Raw genomic sequence first — 19,823 nt, 5'->3', positions numbered from 1 at the left:
GCAAGTTGCATGATGTACTTTCTATTGCAGATACTACAAGAGGTAGAAGAGAATGTAGCTGATATAGTTATTTTTGCTGATGGCTCATGGAATTCATTTGTTGAGCATAATGAAAGTATAAATCAAGTGCATGAAGGGAGATCTCAACAGCAAGAAAATAGTAATACTGAGAACCAAAATAATTTAGCTGATGTTGTAGATCTGACTATAGCAAAGAGTCCAGAAGTTGGACCTTTCCAAAATTCTGCATACACAGCTGAAAATTATGGCTATGAGATAGAAGACAGGAAACCGTTCAGGGACGATGAAGGTCTTCCTATCCCTCTGTATGCTTCTGGAGCATCAGTTATTAATACTTCTCTGTGCACTCAAGCACCTGCTTACTATACAAAAAGTGGAATTTGGCCAAGGAATATGTCTTCAGTTTCTAGCTCTGTATCAGGCAGAATGGTTGGTGCAAATGCTAATGCACTGGGAACCTTGGAGTCAATTTTGCCTAATGTTTTGCTGAATCCTATTCATACTGATGCTGTTTCTCCAGTACTTAATCGGGATCCTGCAGGATTTGAACTTTCACAACCTACATTGAATTTTCAGCAAGTACCACAAGTGACACAGCTTGCTGAAAATGTACAATTGGAACCGTTGCATGAGGGAAGTTCAATTAACAACAATGAAGCAGGGAGGCCTATACCTAGACAAGTTATTAAAACTCCAAGAGCGGTTCAGGCACTTCCTGCACAGGCACAGATACCCAGTTCATCACGAACGGTGCAGACAGGTTTGTTGAGCTTCAATTCTATGATTTCCAACAGTTATGCCACTGTGTCTTACCAATCACTTTCTCCATTAACAGTTGTCGCAGATGCACTCAATTCAGTTAGTGGTGAGATGCAAATCAATGAACTCTCAAGGACTTCCAGCATCGCAGCAGCATCATTGCATTCCATGACTCAGGCAAGTCTGCTGAAATGAAATGACTATTCTATTGTGAAAAGCTCACAACCATAATGCTGTGGTTGAATATAGTATAATGGAATATAATTCACTGCAATGTTTTATTGTACACTGGAAGATGTGCTGCATCTGAACTGATATATAGTGCATCTTTCAAATGATTATCTGAATTGTCATTATATTTTCTTATAGAATCACAGTGATTGTTTATATATATATATATATTTGAGTAAGAATTCAATTGAGATGATTTAGTCCTGAGTCTTATCTCCTTAAAATTAATTATGGATATTTCCAATTGGAAGGTAAGTCTCGTTGAATATGATAAATATTTAGAGAAGGCAGAAAATTGAAGTCATATTTTCACTATGTGGAACAGAAAGTGACTTTTCTTTAAAGCCTTTGAGAGTGGCAATGCTGTAATTTTATTTCATTTAACAACAACAACAACAACAACAACAATAAAGTTATAAGTCCCAACTATTTGGAGTCATGTCGATAGATCTTTTGCTACAATTGATATCTGTAAAAAGTCATTTATCCTCTATCAATGTAATTTTATTTCATTAAAGGTATGAAACAAGCATAAGAAAGAAGATAACAAAACAAAAGAAAAAAAGAAAGAGGAAAAATAAGCTAGTTTGGAAGAAGAATGCTTTGTCAAAAATCTTAATATTTCTTAATAGGATTGATCTCCCAATTTTATTAATAGGATTTTAGATTTTATTAATAGGATTGATCTCACGGGAGATGTTCAAACAAGTTGATTCTATCTTGAACTTTTAGTAGGTCAACATTCTTTTTTATCTGTTCGATTTGCATTTTTCTGGAACTACTTTTGACTCAGACTTAATATATGTTATTTTTACGGCCAGAAGTGAACTTCCCATTAAGTCTTTTAAATGTGAACTTGTATTAGTCTCTGACACCAGCTAATAACCTTGACAATTCTGAGAGCTTAGGAAAAAATTGTTTATGAAATTTTCTTTGAAAATGAAGAACACAAGTTGAAACTTTGAATCTACTTGTTAAAACAGCCTTTTTATTGGTCATCTAACTTAGCTGGAAAGTTGATTAGTCAAGTTTAATTTTGTTATGTTGCAAAATGGATTGTAAGCTTAAGCTTTTTTTTTTTCTGTTACTATCTTTTTAATATTATATCTCTGGAAGCCTTATTTTTGTGGTTCTAGTTGTACACATGGCTAATGCTCTCTGTGCTAATGTTGGTAGCCTCCCTCGTGTATGTGAGATATATTTGTCACGCATTTATATCTATTTTGTGCTAATGTTTCTGCTCTTGATTGGCAAATGTGTAAAACATGCCACGCCAGTGTCATATTTCATTTATTTGTACTTACCCCTGCTGAGTTTTTTCTTTTTTGCAAATTTGGGATCACCAGGAACACCACAGTAACTCGCATTGCAGCAGGTTGTTGGCCTTTCAGCACCTAATATGATCAGCACTCGAACACCTCAAGGCCAGCCGAGAGGTGTAGATGCTTATAGAGCAATAGTCCAGTTTCTATTAGAACACCCACCTCAGCTACCATACCAAAGAAGACATCATCTCGCAAATCCATCAGGTTCTTCACAGCCTTCTTATATTTCTTCAAGCCAGGCCCAGCAAGTATCACATAGTGCTGCGTACGCAACGGAAATAGGTGCAGGAACAACTCATAGTACATCATTGGCTCCCCAACATGCGGCGCAGAGAGCAACACCACAAACAGGAGCAACAAGTATTCCCTTCACGACCGGAGTCGCATCTGTTGTTCCCACACTCACTGATGCAGGTCGGGCACCACCTTCATTTGGATCTGATGGGTTGCCTGCGCTTCCCTATGAGCACAACTGGCGGCCAACAGGACGCATGAGAGGGAGTCTAACTGGTTATGCTTACACGTCTGCCCTTAACCAGTACTTGGCTACTCCGCAGTCAGCACAAACTCAGCCACCACCTTTCTCAGCCGGTGTTTCGGCTGACCAGCTTCCAGCGTTAACTGCCAACACACCGAGTGTTCAAGCATCCATGACCCAGCAAAGCACTACGGGACATATTGACGGCAACCAATTGAGAAGTTCGCATGGCATTTTTGATATCTATGAACAGATGAATCACTAGCAGGATGCAATGCAAGGAGAAGGGGACTGACATCTGATCTTAAATAGCCTTAGAAGTGATGCAAACAACGGTGACCGACATTGATGGCCAGTAGGCTTTCTTAAGCTGCAGCAAGAATAGGAGTCTTAGCAGTTTATAAAATGCTCATTTTGATTGGATTCACAAAATGGCTGTTGGTGAAACACGTATGTTTGTGCATTTGTCTTTTCAAGTTAGGATTAGTGTTTTATCTTCTACAAGCTATAAGAGATTAAGAGGGATAGGCTATAACTGGTACAGTCTAATTTAACGATGAAACAGTGGTTTTTTTTATTATTTTTTTTCAAAGATAGATCGTCAGGATCATAATTTCTTCAAATGGTTGGCAGCTCGAACGAAAAACATGGGAGCCCCCGATTGGTTGGAGAGAACAAATATTTCGTTTCAGGTAGGCTAGCACCTGAAACGAAAACGAGGGATCGTATGCGTGAATCAACGCCATGATTACTGCGATTGAATCTGTCCACGAAGCATTCGAGCTCCGATTGATGTAACCAAGTTTGATCATGAAATACAAATTATCTCGTAAAGATGTTGAATTCTAAACGTGCGGTGTGATTGAATTATCCATCTAGAAAGGCATTTTGTCTTTGACATTCTTTGCACCAAAACGGGCAAATGATAGTGGGAATTTGATACATAGAGGTTTTGTATGTGACATCATCATGGAGCCGACAACAAACTTGGATGCTTTGTCAGCATATCTTATCAGCACAACACATCATCAGATTAAGACGATGCATAATAACATTGATCATAAAGCCCGACGGTTCAGTCAACTTTTTACATCTGTATGAAGATTTCACATAATTGTCCCAAAAATAATAACCGGTTACTCCAATCAATTACTGAAACCACTATAAAAGGCTCCAGGTAGATTACTGAAACATTATTCTCAATTCTCCAAACTTTAGTTGAACTCGACCACTTGTCGATTCCAAAGCTTGAGATAAGTTCGGACACTGAACTTAGGTTGGTTTCGAGTCCTCGACAGGTTGAACAACTAAAATTAGTCATACCAATAAGAAACTAATCCTCAAAGTTATTAGGATCAAAGATTATAGTTTCAATTATCATACTCTTATCGCTTTGGTATGCCAAAACATCCACGATAACATTCGGCGAAGAAGCCATTGGTACCTTTAGGAGAAGGAGAGGGAGAAAGACGAAAAGGAAGAAAGAAATATTAGAGAATGATAACATTCGGGGAAGAAGCCATTGGTACCTTTAGGAGGAGAGGGAGAAAGACGAAAAGGAAGAATGAAATATTAGAGAATGATAACATTCGGGGAAGAAGCCATTGGTACCTTTAGGAGAAGGAGAGGGAGAAATATTAGAGAAACAAGGGAGAAGAGAAAGAAGAATTAAGAGTAACAAGGAAGAGATGAAGAAAAGAAAAAGGAAACGATGAGAAGGCATGCTGGAGGTTGCAAAAAGAGCACGAACAATTATAAGCAACGAACAGCGAATCCTAGTTAAAAGAGAGAACATTTTATTGTACCAGTTCATAATCAAACTGAAGAACAATTTCGGAACCCATCTGTTTAACAAACCTTGATCAAGATTATTATTCTCTGTATCTCATACTTAAATATCTTTGTAAAGACTTCGCTGGTTGATAGAAAGGAAATGATCACGAAGTTAATATTTATATATTTTTAAGCAATCTGGTTACTGAACTAAACCGATCCCCAGGCTGGTTGAGTGTAGGTCAGGTTCATATTAACCCACACAGAGGAGTCGAGTGAGCAGGAATAGGAGGAAGAAGAATAGGCGAGGAGTGGACTGGAAAGCTGATAAAGAACTGTCCGTGAAGGGAGAGGAGAAGCAGCAGCAGATGAGGAGAGGCGGCGCCACCTCTCGAAGCCAAAGCCTGTAATGTAACAGACACGACCGTGCAAATTCCATTTGAATATGGATGACGTTGGCTTCCCACCTTCACTGTTATTTGGCTCTTGTGAACTGCGTCTCTTGTAGACTCAAAAGCTGTACAACCACTAAATGATAGCGCATTTAAACCATAAAAAGTTCGTTCCAGAATCTATCTGATTTGCTAATTTAACCTACAATGGTTCTCACTGGAGATATAGTTACCATGTTGAGAAACAAATCATATAAAATCTCAATTAAATCCATTGAAAAACCTAGTTAAGAGATCAACTCACATATATAACAAAAATTGCATTAGGAAAACTAAAAAGAAAAAAAAAACAGCCAAAGCAATAAATCAAGCCATTCAGAAATTGTTATACAGTAATAATACCTATAGCTTCGGCCGCTCGTTGCCACCACGACAGATCAATACTCTCTATTTCTTCATATGCAAACCATCCGATGCACTTCTCTCCACCCTTTTCAAAAACTACATTCCGATTTGAAGAGAGCACCATGCCACGTGATACTATTTCCGTTGATATATGTAATCTTCCTATAAGGAATTACTGTTATCAATAACCAAAGAAAAAAACAATGCAGCCAACAAACCTCAATCACCTTAATATGCATGCCAACTTCTTTTAACTCTGAGGCCTAAGAAGCTGCTCTTGAACTTACGTGGTTACAGTGTCTCAAACTTGATCCTCGTGCATTCTAGACTGGGACTGACCTCTTCTGATTTGAAATGGAGCTCCAAAATGAATTGCAACTTACATGTGATCCATGTGAATAATGCAACCTTGACTGTCAAAGCTGGTCTTTACAATTCTACATATATAGATATATCACTTCATAGAAGAGAAAAATGGTAGCTAACAGAGAATTAATTTTATATATTAATTTGCTTCTGCAGAAACAATAAAGTTGACAGGAAAAAAGTTCTTTGCCACAGAATTGCTCAATGGTTAAAGATGTAAATGTAAGTGCAAGATTATAAAACTACAATTCAACCATCTGAATAACACAACCTTCTTGTTACAATCTATACAATTTTGAAACAGTCAAAGTTCAGTTGAGAAACAAAAAGTAATAGTATCATGTTTCAACCCAAAGTAACGAAAGATCAAGAAAGAAAACCACAAGTACAAATTAGCACATGAATTAGAATATCTGCAAAGGTGCTTCTACCTTTCATTTGCAGAAGATATTAGCTAAAGAGAATGTCAGACCACTTATACATGCATAATCATGGTTGATCAGCATACAGCACTGCTTATGTTACATATGTGAATATAAAATAAGACAAGGATAACTACTAATGCGAATAGTAGATGAGATTGTTAAGTAATGGATCAAGACCAACAAAGAACAGAGTATGAAATTTCAAAACAGCTTCAGGGGTTCAATTTTATTTTATTGCATAATAAATCAGGTAGGGAAGGTCTGCAAAGCAGAGAACCTTGATAAATTTATCCACTAGTGTTGTAATAATGCTTTTAATCAAATAGGAGCATGACATTGAAAATTTTAATGGATCTAGAAAAGGCCCTTGTAGAACTCAGTGACAATATGCTAAATTTCATGGTTGATGTGTGTGAAGCATTACTGCCAGGACTTGGTAACTCCAAGACTTGGACAACCAATGGTAAAAGCACAAGATAAATAACTAGTACAGTATCCAGATGAAGATGAAGTTAATGCATAAAATAATACCATTTGTGACTATCATAAGATGAACTGCATCTGATAAATATATGCAAATTACTAGTCGAAGGAGTCACATCATCATTGCTCCAATCTGAAATCAAAACCAAGGTTTCTTGCCTTGCAGCATACCAATCAACTGCTCAAAAACTTGATAACCATTATCACGAAGTCCGGAGTGCATATATTCATTTGTCACCCACAGCCTGATCCCAGCAATCTCAGAAGCCGTTTCCATTGCAAGTTTGAAGTTGACATACATGTCTTCATAATAAACAGCAGCAGCAACAGGAACCTGCATGAGGCGTAATTTTGCATGATCCAGGTGCAAACATTTACTGATAACATTATCACTATTGAAATCAGGACAAATGCTCCTAGGAAAAGATTCAAAATGCAAAATTGTGTGGTCAAAAGCATGTGCATGTGCATGTTTGTTTACATGGGTTCATGCATGTGCCTATGACCGTCAAGAGCCAATAGATGTACTGCTTTAGTTCATTACATGTATCCCTCTACCCTGCAAATTAGTATCACATGCAATGATCTCAATATCCAGAAAAAATAAAAGAAGTGCTCCAACAAAATAAAATACAAGGAACAACAAAATCTTCGACACAACTTGTCGAGTTTCAAACCTTGTTGTTGTTTAATCTACTAATGTCATACAATGGTGGCCAATCTTCCTTCTCAGCCAACAAATGAGCAGCTTCTGTGAAAGGTCCTAAAGCATGAATCTCATCAAACATCCATGGAAATATCATCTGTATGTAAAACCCAAAGCAAACATTAGATTTCTCAAAAACCAAAAGCAACCGTATGACTGGTGCCTTTGGGTAACAATGCTTCTGGAATACCCTAACAGGCTTGAAAATGTGGTATGCAACTTGGCAAGCAACACAAAGTTTGTTCAAATAACAGCACAAAGTTCCAAAGGTCCTTAAAAAGAACATGGTATCTCGAATAGAAATTGTATAACAAATAGATGCAAAAGAAAGTTTTAGTCTCTTTGGCATGGAGTCAGAGTAGTTCTTATTTTTATTTTCCAATATATCTTATACACGAAGTAAAACTAGAGTTAGAATGATACAAGAAAACATTTGTGCATTCTTGATTGCTAAAGATCATACATCTACATTTTGTAATTTTGCCAGTTTACTGTGTATATGGTTGAGGTTCAAAACCCTACAATTTAAAAGATATAAGCAAAAAAAAGGTTGTATCTACAAGTTATATACTGATTTCATTATTTTCCAAGACAATGATGAAATCAAGGTTTACAGTTTTGAATAATACCGGGCGGTACGTATCGGTTCGACAGCATACTGGTACGCGGACCGTCCGCTACTGGACGGAACACTTAACATCGCCCCGTATCGGATGATACGAGGTTATATAGGGTTGTAACGGTCGAAATTTCGATCGTTACCACCTAGCACAGCTTGGTAATGGTCGATTTCGACCGTTATCGCTTGGTAACGATCGATTTCGACCGTTATCACTCGGTAACAGTCGAAATCGATCGTTATCGCTCGATATTCGACCGTTACCAATCGATAACTTTAATACAAGAGGTATGTATTCTCTTTCTTTAATTAGAGAGTAATTAAGATATTTAATATTATGATTAGTATGTTTAATATTGATTAATTCGAAATTAGACACTTAAATATTTATATTTCATGCATATTAAATATTAAAAAATATTTATGATAGTAAAATAAGTTTAATTAGGTTTTATTAAAGTTATCGAATGCTACGATTAGTCATTTTAATAATGATTTAATCAAAATTTGATCGATTTTATATCAATTCAATAACTTTAATACATATTAGGGTGTTTGACATGTTTATAATATTGAAAAAAAAATAATTAGTAGGTAATTAACTATATTAATTATGTGATTAGTGTATCTAATGGTGATTTCATCGTAATTTAAACTATATTGGATCAAAATTACGTATTTAATGCTTCTTTTATATGTTTCACATATTTATGATGGTAAAATAAGTTTAATTAGGTTTTATTAAAGTTATTTAATGTTGCGATTAATCATTTTAATGATGATTTAACCAAAATTTGATCGATTTTAGATCAATTTAATGTCTTTAATATCTATTAAGGTGTTTGACATGTTTATAGTATTAAAAGTGAAGTAATTAGTGGGTAATTAACTATGTTAATCAAGTGATTAGTATATTTAATGATGATTTTATCATAATTTGACCGATCAAAATTATGTATTTAATGCTTCTTTTATGTATTTCACATATTTATGATGGTAAAATAGGATTAGTTACGTTTTATTAAAGTTATTTAATGCTGCAATTAGACATTTTAATGATGATTTAATTGAAATTTGATCGATTTTAGATCAATTCAATGTCTTTAATACATATTAATGTGTTTGATATATATTTATAGTGTTGAAAGAGAAGTAATTAGTGGGTAATTAACCATGTTAATCATGTGATTAGTGTATATAATAATGATTTTATTGTAATTTGACCTATATTGGATCAAAATTATGTATTTAATACTTCTTTTATGTATTTCACATATTTATGATGGTAAAATATGATTAGTTATGTTTTAATAAAATTATTTAATACTGCGATTAGTAATTTTTGATCGATATTAGGTCAATTCAACATGTTTATACTTTATAGCTTATTTGATTTAAATTTGGTAGGATCATGGCACCAAAGGAATAACTATATGATGATGCATGGGTTCATGCCCGAAAAATAGTTGGGAACCGTCATCATTGACAATGTATTTATTGTGACTACATTGGCAATGGTAGAGGAATAACTCGGGTGAAGATGCATTTGGTCGGTGAGCATCCTGATATTGCAAAATGCAAGAAGGTTTCAACGGAGATCCATAAATTATTTCAAAGCAAGCTAAAACAAACAAAGAAAAATACATTAAAAAAGAAGGCAAGAGTTGAGAAAGAATATTATAGGGCTACGCAGGAACCAGTTTATAATCAGTACGAGGGTTACGACGATGAAGTTGACCCGAATCTCACAACTAGGATTCGTGCATCATTAGAGCATCGGTATATGGTCGATGAAGCAATGAGGCATCGACGGCCTGACTCACAATTGGAGCATGGCAGTGGTAGTGCAATCCAAAGGTCGACCAGCATGAGGTAGCCAATTGCTCCTCCTCAGTTAGGCTGAACTAGTAGCATGAGGTATGGTGGGCTCTGTGGTTTTTGGTTTTATGAGAGGTCTTGGCAGGAGGACCGTACTAGATATTGTTGATATTAATCCACAAGCCTATCCCCCACAAACGACGAAACAGACACGGATTGACAATGCATACACAAAAGAAAATAAGCGAGATATTGGGAAAGTAATTTCAAAATGGTTCAACTTTCACAGGATTCCAACTAACACAACCCAAGATCCATATTATCATAGCATGGTCTCTTCTATTCAAAAGTTTGGCACGGGGATCCAACCTCCATCACTGAGGGAGATTTACGGCGTGAACTTAGATGAGAAGGTGGCAGAACTGAAGGATTTGATCAAATCCTTCAAGAGGCAATGGGACGAATATAGGGTAACACTGATGTGTGACAATTGGACAGGACCAACAAGAATGAGTATCATCAACTTTCTTGTCTATTGCAATAGAAAAGTGGTGCATCATAAATTAGTTAATGCTTATGAAAAGATCCAAAATGCAAACTACAATGAGAGCTTGATGAACACTACAGTAGAGAAGATCGGACCACAGTATGTTGTCCAAATAATAACCGATAATGGAGCGAATTTCAAGAAGGCCGATTTGCAATTGATGGAAAAAAAACATTATTTTGGACTCCATATGTAGCTCATTGCATAGATCTAATGTTGAAGGATATTTGTGAGCTGAACGCGGTCAAGAATTATGCAGCTCGAGCACAATCAATTATAAAGTTTATATATAATCATCATTAGGTCCACGCTTTAATGCAAAAGTATGTAAACGGTGAGATACTCCGACCTGGAGTCACTTGGTTTACTACCAATTTTATTGCATTAAAGTCATTACAACAAAAAAGACATGGCTTGAAGGCAAAAACAAGAGTGGTCTAATTCCAGATATTTGAGAATGAGCGATGAAAAGAAGATAAAAAAGTCCATTCTTTCCTCCAGATTTTGAGAGTCTGCGACAAAAATCATAAAAGGTGTAGAACCACGTTATATTATTCCCCACAAGATCGATATGGACAAGCGTCTACAAATGTCGTATCTTAAATATACTGATTTCAACAAGAGAAGAGGTAGGGAAAGCATTCAAAAATGATTTTAAGGCCGACCAATACGTACGGATCATTGATCGTCAGACCGAAGTTCATATGGATCAAGATATTCATAATGCAGGTAAATTCATATTCAGAATAATTTAATTTATTATTTTTTATATAATAAAAATCATATTAACAAAATTATGTCTTGCAGCATATTATCTAAACCCAGCAATTCAATATCAATATGCTCTTAGGACGCAAAATGATTTACTAATGACACTACGAAATGTTATATATTGACTTTTGCCAAACACTACTAATGTAGCCGATACTCTTATAGAGGGTCGATTATTTCGAGAAACAGTTGGTTCATTCTCCGACGTTGTAGCTGTATCGTGTCGTTACACTATGGATCCTAGTGAGGAAAAGTTACACATATTGATTATCGATTATATTTGATGTTAATTATTTGTTATGCTAATAAAATCTTATTTATATCTTTTTGCAGTCGAGCGGTGGCTACAATTTGGAAGGGATGCACCATATTTAAGGAAGGTTGTCGTTCGTGTACTTTCACATATGACAATATTTAGTAGTTGCGAACGTAATTGGTAAACGTTTGCATTGATTCACACGAAGGTCCACAACAAACTCTATTATAGACAGTTAGAAAAACTGGTATATGTCCATTATAACATGCGACTAAGGTTACGATGTGCTGAGTTGGATAAGGAGCTAGAGGAACTATATATTGATCCCATCGACCTCCAATTCTAGAACGAAGATTCAGAGCCGATGTTAGATTTGTTGAAGCAACAGAGAACCAAGAGGATCCTCTACTTGATGAGGCGAGAGATCCTCAGCGTCTTTTGCATTTTATCATCGAGGCATAGAAGAAGTGGAAGTACAACCCCAGCAGATGGAAAATCCCCCTCGATCACAACGTGGCAGGAATCAAACAACATCAAGTCAAACTGCTCGAGGAACTATATACACCCAACGATTACAATCTGTCCGCCCAGCGTGCAAAGGCAAAGGGGAAGGCAATAGCATCAGTCGCATCGTTAGAAAGAATCAAGTCGGGCGACGAGACACCTTCACAATCGCATTCAGCAACTCGCTCGATCTAGAGACATGACAGCAACACGGACAGCAATGGCTCGACGGATGATGGTGGCGATGTCGGGCAGTCGTTGGTCTCGTCTACATAACTTGAGGGTGGTGCATGGACCGAGGAGCAATATTTTATACATGTCACCCAAGATTCAGATCATGGAACTTGACAAGGTACTGGTCAGTGATTTAAAAAGCGCTATGTGCCACGGTCCAAAAACGCCCGAGGCGCTAGGCGCTCGCCCGAGCGAAGTGAGGCGCTAAAATATAAAAATATAAAATATAATTAATAAATATAATTATTTAAAATTTTAAATAAAAATATGCTATTAAATTAAGAAAATCTAAGATATAAAATCACAATGTCACATTAACAAAAAGTTTCAAAATTCAAAACAATAAAATTTTACATCAAAATCATTTATTATAATTAATATTATCGTCATTTTCACACAAATCATCTTCATTAAATTTGTCCTCTTCCTCTTGGCCTTCGACTCCTTCATTAAAATATGTTTCATTCTCTATGTCTTCAACAATAGCAAGAGCCGAGCTTGATGCTTTTGCACTCATTTTTCTCTTTGTTATCTATCTTATATATATTTGTAATTCTTCAACGCTTGAAGCTCTTGCCACATCTCCCCATGTCAATCTATCATCTTTAAATACAAGCTCGTCTTCGCCATCTTGCAAGTTAGCACTCATTTCTCCCACCAACCACTCATTTGAATCATCAATATCTTGCAATAAGATTGAATCAATTCTATTTTGCAAATCATGACGAGCCTTCAAAGCTTGATTATACTTTATGTAAACAAGAATGTGTAATCGTTGATGTTCCAACCGATTTCTTCTCTTTGAGTGAATATGTAATGTTATATAATTTAAAAATATATTAATACATCTGTCTAAATAAATTAATTAATTAAAACAAAAATATTTAGTAATCCTTACAAGCTCAAAGACACTCCAGTTCCACTCACAACCAGAAGCACTACATGTCAAATTAAGTACTTTGATAGCAAATTGCTGTAAGTTCGGGATGAAATTTCCAAATAGACCAGCTGCAAAATTTATGTTATTATTAGCAATAACATAGTAACATACTATAAATGAAATTAATTATATCAAATTATTAATACCTGGAGACGTAGTTGTCCTGGATCGAACGACTATTGGAATTCAAAAAGACCTTCGACATTTTTATATAAAGATAATTCACGAATAGTCTTATCTTGCACCTCAAGGCTTGAAACTAATCTTACAACGCATTGATATAACCCATCCAAAACTTCTACATCAAACCCAACAGATTTAATCTTATAAAGGAATTCAGGGTTCAAATAATATCCTGCCGCATGTAAGGGACGATGAAGTTGACAATTCCATCTTTCGTCAATGATTGTAAAAATTTTTTCATTAAAAGACTTTTTAATCATCTCCTTTGTTCTATCCATAACCTCATAAATATATCACATTGTAGGCTTCTTTCATTATCTACCAACCGAAAGACTCAAACAAGAGGGCCCATTACCTTTAATATATAAACTACATGATTCCAAAAAGATGGCATTAAGATGATATCAGTAGCCCTCTTGTCTTTTGCTTCTTTTGCCCATTTGTTTGTCACTCATTTCTCAAAAGTAAACTTGTTTCTCAGATTATGTTTTTGATGATGTACGCTCTGTAATGTCAAGAATGAAGTAGCAAATCGGGTGACACCATATCTCACTAATTCTTTGTTCCCTGTGAATTCTCTCATCATATTCAAAGCCCCAATATGATTATAAAGAAATCGAACAATAAAAAATACCCTTTCTACGATTTTCTTGATATCTAAGATCTTTCCAATATCCTCCAACATTAAATCAATACAATGTGCTGCACATGGAGTCCAATATAAGTGGTCTTTTTTATTCAAGCAATTTACCTGAGATAGATAATAAAAATGATAAGACTCAGGAGTTTAACACATTTAATTGAAGACAAAATAATTAAAAAATTCAAAAGATGAATATTACCAACTAATACATAGTTGCTTCTATTATCGGTTATGATTTGAATGACATTTTGTTCTCCAATTTCTTCCACGAACTTGTCAAGTAAATCATATATCTTGTCTCCAGATTTTACAAAAGATGAAGCATCTATTGACTTCACAAACATAGTTCCTAAAGAACAGTTAACCATAAAATTAATTATACACCTGCGCTTCCTGTCAATCCAAACATCTGACATAATAGAGCAACCATGTATTGGCTATGATTCTTTATGACCCTTTAGTAAGTCATTTGTATAATTTAACTCTTTTTGCAACAATGGAACTCGCATCTCATAATAACTTAGAGGTTTTAATCCCGCACCATATCTTCCAATAGCTTCAATCATTTCCTTAAAACTGTCTAAACGAGCTGTACCAAGGGGAAGACCAACCTGATAGAAGAAGCGAGCAATGTGCTGAATTGTTTTTCCTCTTATTTCTTTATCACAAGAATCACTTATATTTGTTTGTCTAAATTTTGAGCCTCCTGCTTGCCCTTGTTGCTTTTATGATCCTTGAAACATATATAGATCTATCGGTCCTTTTTTACCCTTCTTAGTACTTATAACTTCTTTTCCTTTTTTGTCGTATACTTTTTTCCCACTTGAGTTAATACTCATAGAATAATCTTCTTCTTCATCCCTGAGATGTTCAACATTGCCTTCTGGTAAATTCCCGTAAGATTCCTTCTTTTGCATCTTCTTTTCATTCATATAACTCAACAACTCTTCTTTTACCTTAGGTGGACACTTTTTGCAAGCTGCTGCATTCTTGAAATTTCCTACCAGATATTGTTTTGCACGAAAAATACCACCTCTAGTAGTCTTATCGTAGAATATGCAAGTCACTACATTAGAATCTTTCGGATCCTTTAGATAACTATACTTCAATGCAAGATCTTTTATTGATGCCATTGGAGACTCTATTGAGTTGCTCTGTACACTTGTCATTTATCCTGAAACCTAACAATAATTTCAAATAAATAAAAATTAATAGTATTAAAATCAAAATAATAGTGTTATATAGTATACTGTTAACAGTATACTTTCGAAAGAGGAGAAGCGAAAGAGAAGAGAAGAGTGTAAGAGAAAATCGAGGGTGTTGAGAAAAGCGGGAGCGACAGTGGTAGTGGCAACGGCGAGCGACGACAGTGGCAGCGACAACAGCGAGTAACGGGAGCGGGAGCGACGACAGTGGCAGCGACAACAACGAGTAGTGGCAGCGGGAGCGGCGAGCGATGACAGTGGCAGCCGCAGCGGTAAAAGCGAGCAGCGGCAGCAAGAGCGACGAGCAGCAACAATGGCAGCAACGGGAGCAGCGACAGCGGTAGCGTAAACGACGAGCAGGGTTAGGGTTAGGGAAGTCGCGCTGATATCGGTGCTTTAGTTGGTTCGATTGAACCAACTAAAGCACTAGAGACTGAACCAGACCTAAAACGCTGGTTTGATCGCCTGGTTTAACCCAGGCGCTCGCCCGAAGCGCCCAGGCAGTGCCTCTTTGAAGTGCGCCGCCTAGAAATGAAGCAAGGCGCTCAGGCCTCGCCTCGCCCGAGCTCCTTTTTAAATCACTAGTACTTGTCAAGTTTATGCACGGAAGGGGAAGACAGTGGATGAATTTGAGCAGATACGATAGAACCTACATGATATAGATATAGAACGAAGCTCATCGTATTCACAGCCATCATATTATGGAGAATCATACGGCCAATAGCAATACAGTGATAATTGGTCATACTTCTTCGAGCAATAGTATGATACAAAGCAACAGATCAGTAGCAAAAGTAGAAGCTCTAACATTCACCAATATATGCCTCAGGAGTTGTCTTGGACAAATATGATTCATAACGATCAACCTACGATCATCACCACATTGATGCACCAATTGCATACGGTGTATCAATACACTATGTCATGGGATCAATTTCATGATTGGGTCCAATAAACATATCATATTGATATGCAGATGTATAGGATTGAGGACCCCGATCCACCTAGTGATTTAAAAAGGCGCTCGGGCGCTCGCCTAGGCACTCGGGCGAGGTGAGGCTAGGCCCGAGCGCCTCGCTTCATTTCCAGGCGACTTGCCTAGGTGCTCGGGCAAGCCCAAGCGCCGGGCGCTTCAGGCGAGCGCCTGGGCTAAACCAGGCGACCGAACTAGCGATTTAGGTCTGGTTCGATCTCCGGTGCTTTAGTTGGTTCAATCGAACCAACTAAAGCACCGATATCAGCGCGACTTCCCCAACCCTAACCCTGCTCGTCGTTCACGCTGCTCGCTACCGCTGCCGCTGTCGCCGCTCCCGTTGTGCGCTGCTGCCGCTGCCACTGTTGTCGCTCGCCACTCTCGCTGCTCGCTTTTACCGCTTCCGTTGCCACTGTCGCCGCTGTCGCTGCCTCTATCACCGCTCGCCGCTCTCGCTGCTCGCTGCTGCCACTGCCACTACCACTGTCGTCGCTCGCCGTTGCCGCTACCACTACCGCTCCCGCATTTCTCAGAACCCTCGGTCTTCCCTTACCCTCTTCTCTTCTCTTTCGCTTCTCTTTCGAAATCGAAAGTATACTGTTAACAGTATACTGTATACTGTTATACTATATACTGTTAACAGTATACAGTAATACTGTTAACTGTATACAGTATAACACTATTATTTTGATTTTAATACTATTAATTTTTATTTATTTAAAATTATGGTTAGGTTTCAGGATAAATGGCAAATGTACAGAGCAACTCAATAGAGTCTCCAATAGCATCAAAAAAAGATCTTGCATGGAAGTATAGTTATCTAAAGGATCCGAAAGATCCTAATGTAGTGACTTGCATGCTCTACGATAAGACTACTAGAGGTGGTATTTTTCGTGCAAAACAACATCTGATAGGAAATTTCAAGAATGCAGCAGCTTGCAAAAAGTGTCCACCTGAGGTAAAAGAAGAGTTGCTGAGTTATATGAATGAAAATAAGATGCAAAAGAATTAATCTTACGGGAATTTACCAGAAGACAATGTTAAACATCTCAGGGATGAAGAAGATTATTCTATGAGTATGAGTATTAACCCAAGTGGGAAAAAAGTATACGACAAAAAAGGAAAAGAAGTTATTGAGTACTAAGAAGGGTAAAAAAGAACCGATGAATTTATATATGTTTCAAGGATCACAAAAGCAACAACAGTAAGCAGGAGGCTCAAAATTTAAACAAACAAATATAAATGATTCTTGTGATAAAGAAATAAGAGGAAGAACAATTCAGCATATTGCTTGCTTCTTCTATCAGGCTGGTCTTCCCCTTAATACAACTCGTTTAGACAGTTTTAAGAAAATGATTGAAGCTATTGGAAGATATAGTGTGGGATTAGAACCTCTAAGTTATTATGAGATGCAAGTTCCATTGTTGTAAAAAGAGTTGAATTATACAAATGACTTACTAATGGGTCATAAAGAATCATGGGCAATACATGGTTGCTCTATTATGTTAGATGTTTGGACTGACAGGAGGCGCAGGAGTATAGTTAATTTTATGGTTAACTGTTCTTTAGGGACTATGTTTGTGAAAATCAATAGATACTTCATCTTTTGTAAAATTTGGAGACAAGATATATGATTTACTTGATAAGTTCGTGAAAGAAATTGGAGAACAAAATGTCATTCAAATCATAACCGACAATGGAAGCAACTATGTATTAGTTGGTAATATTCATCTTTTAAATTTTTTAATTTTTTATCTTCAATTAAATACGTTAAACTCCTAAGTCTTATTATTTTTGTTATCCTCTATCTCAGGTAAATTGCTTGAATAAAAAAAACAACACTTATATTGGACTCCATATGCGGCATATTGTATTGATTTAATGTTGGAGGATATTGGAAAGATCTTAGATATCAATAAAACCTTAGAAAGGATAATTTTTATTGTTGAATTTCTTTATAATCATATTGGGGCTTTGAATATAATAAGAGAATTCACAGGGAACAAAGAATTAGTGAGATATGGTGTCACCCGATTTGCAACTTCATTCTTGACATTACAGAGCGTGCATCGTCAAAAACATAATCCGAGAAACATATTTACCTCTGAGAAATAGGTGACAAGCAAATGGGCAAAAGAAGCAAAAGGCAAGAGGGCTATTGATATCATCTTAATATCATCCTTTTGGAATCATGTAGTTTATATATTAAAGGTAATGGGCTCTCTTGTTCGAGCCCTTTGGTTGGTGGATAATGAAAATAAGCCTGTAATGAAATATATTTATAAGGTTATGGATAGAGCAAAGGAGACGATTAAAAGATCTTTTAATGAAAATGAAGAAAAATATGAAAAAAATTTTATAATCATTGACGAAAGATGGAATTGTTAACTTCATCATCCGTTACATGCGGCAGGATATTATTTAAACACTGAATTCTTTTATAAGATTAAATCTGTTAGGTTTGATGTAAAAGTTTTGGATGAGTTATATCAATGCGTTGCAAGATTAGTTTCAAGCCTTGAGGTGCAAGATAAGATTATTCGCTAATTATCTTTATATAAAAATGTCGATGGTCTTTTTGGAATTCCAATAGTCGTTTGGTCCAGGACAACTACGTCTCCAGGTATTAATAATTTGATATAATAAATTTTATCTATAGTATGTTACTATGTTATTGCTAATAATAACATAAATTTTACAATTGAATGGTGGAGTCTATTTGGAAATTCCAACCCGAACTTATAGCAATTTGCTATCAAAGTACTTAGTTTGACATGTAGTGCTTCGGGTTGTTAGTGAAATTGGAGTATCTTTGAACATGTAAGGATTACTAAATATTTTTATTTTAATTTATTTATTTATTTAGATAGATATATTAATATATTTTTAAATTATATGACATGACATATTCACTCAAAAAGAAGAAATCTGTTGGAACATCAACGATTACACGATCTTGTTTACATAAAATATAATCAAGCTTTGAAGGCTCGTCATAATTTACAAAATAGAATCGATTTAATCTCATTGCAAGATATTAATGATTCAAATGAGTGGTTGATGGGAGAAATGGGTGCTAACTTGCAAGATACCGAAGACGAGCTTATATTTGAAGATGATAAATTGACATGGGGAGATGTGGCAAGAGCTTCAGGTGCTGGAAAATTACAAATATATACAAGATAGATGACAAAGAGAAAAATGAGTACAAAAGCATTAAGCTCGGCTCCTGCTATTGTTGAAGACATAGAGAATGAAACAATATTTTGATGAAGGAGTCGAAAGACAAGAGGAAGAGGACGAATTCAATGAAGATGATTTGTATGAAAATGACGATAATATTAATTAAGATGTAAAATTAAGATGATTTGATGTAAAATTTTATTATTTTGAATTTTGAAACTTTTTGTTAATATGATATTATGATTTTGTATCTTAGATTTTCTTAATTTAATAGCATATTTTTATTTAAATTTTTAAATAATTATATTTATTAATTATATTATATATTTTTATATTTTAGCGTCTCACTTCGCTGAGGCCAACGCCTAGCGCCTCGGGCATTTTTGAACCGTGTCGCCTTAATTTAATAGCATATTTTTATTTAAAATTTTAAATAATTATATTTATTAATTATATTATATATTTTTATATTTTAGCGCCTCACTTTGCTCGGGCAAGCGCCTAGCGCCTCGGGCATTTTTGAACCGTGGTGCCTTTTGGCGCCTAACGCTTTTTAAATCATTGGATCCACCACCCATGAAGG

General features: G+C 36.0%; 2 protein-coding genes across 4 annotated transcripts in view; one reads left to right on the top strand and one right to left on the bottom strand.

Annotated features, from left to right (window-relative positions):
• Nucleotides 1–12: 12 nt before the first annotated feature.
• Nucleotides 13–981, top strand: LOC135613932 (uncharacterized). Its single transcript, XM_065110932.1, has 2 exons — nt 13–781; nt 857–981. Exons 1-2 carry the CDS (start codon nt 13–15, stop codon nt 973–975), a joined length of 888 nt encoding a protein of 295 aa, XP_064967004.1. The 3' UTR covers nt 976–981.
• A 4,235-nt stretch (nt 982–5,216) lies between these two features.
• Nucleotides 5,217–19,823, bottom strand: part of LOC135584847 (uncharacterized) — a 28,875-nt gene continuing 14,268 nt past the window's right edge. For 2 of the 3 annotated variants that reach the window (XM_065113568.1, XM_065113567.1), the window contains 2 exons: nt 7,336–7,461; nt 6,552–6,992 (listed from right to left, as the gene is read on the bottom strand). In XM_065113568.1, coding sequence (XP_064969640.1) covers nt 6,798–6,992; nt 7,336–7,461 — 321 coding nt within the window. In that variant the 3' untranslated portion in view covers nt 6,552–6,797. Of the gene's footprint in view, nt 5,822–6,551; nt 6,993–7,335; nt 7,462–19,823 lie in introns of those variants that run through there. The other variant, XR_010487951.1, reaches the window with a different exon arrangement.

The sequence above is a fragment of the Musa acuminata genome, chromosome BXJ2-6 (assembly GCF_036884655.1).
Source record: "Musa acuminata AAA Group cultivar baxijiao chromosome BXJ2-6, Cavendish_Baxijiao_AAA, whole genome shotgun sequence".
Lineage (NCBI taxonomy): Eukaryota > Viridiplantae > Streptophyta > Magnoliopsida > Zingiberales > Musaceae > Musa > Musa acuminata.
This window is presented reverse-complemented; position numbering and strand designations above follow the sequence as displayed.

Excerpts from the sequence above, each read along its gene's own strand:
- LOC135613932 (XM_065110932.1), top strand. The coding sequence starts at position 13 with ATGTACTTTCTATTGCAGATACTACAAGAGGTAGAAGAGAATGTAGCT. Across the intron at positions 782-856 it reads ATCACGAACGGTGCAGACAG|TTGTCGCAGATGCACTCAAT; the intron begins GTTTGTTGAGCT and ends CTCCATTAACAG.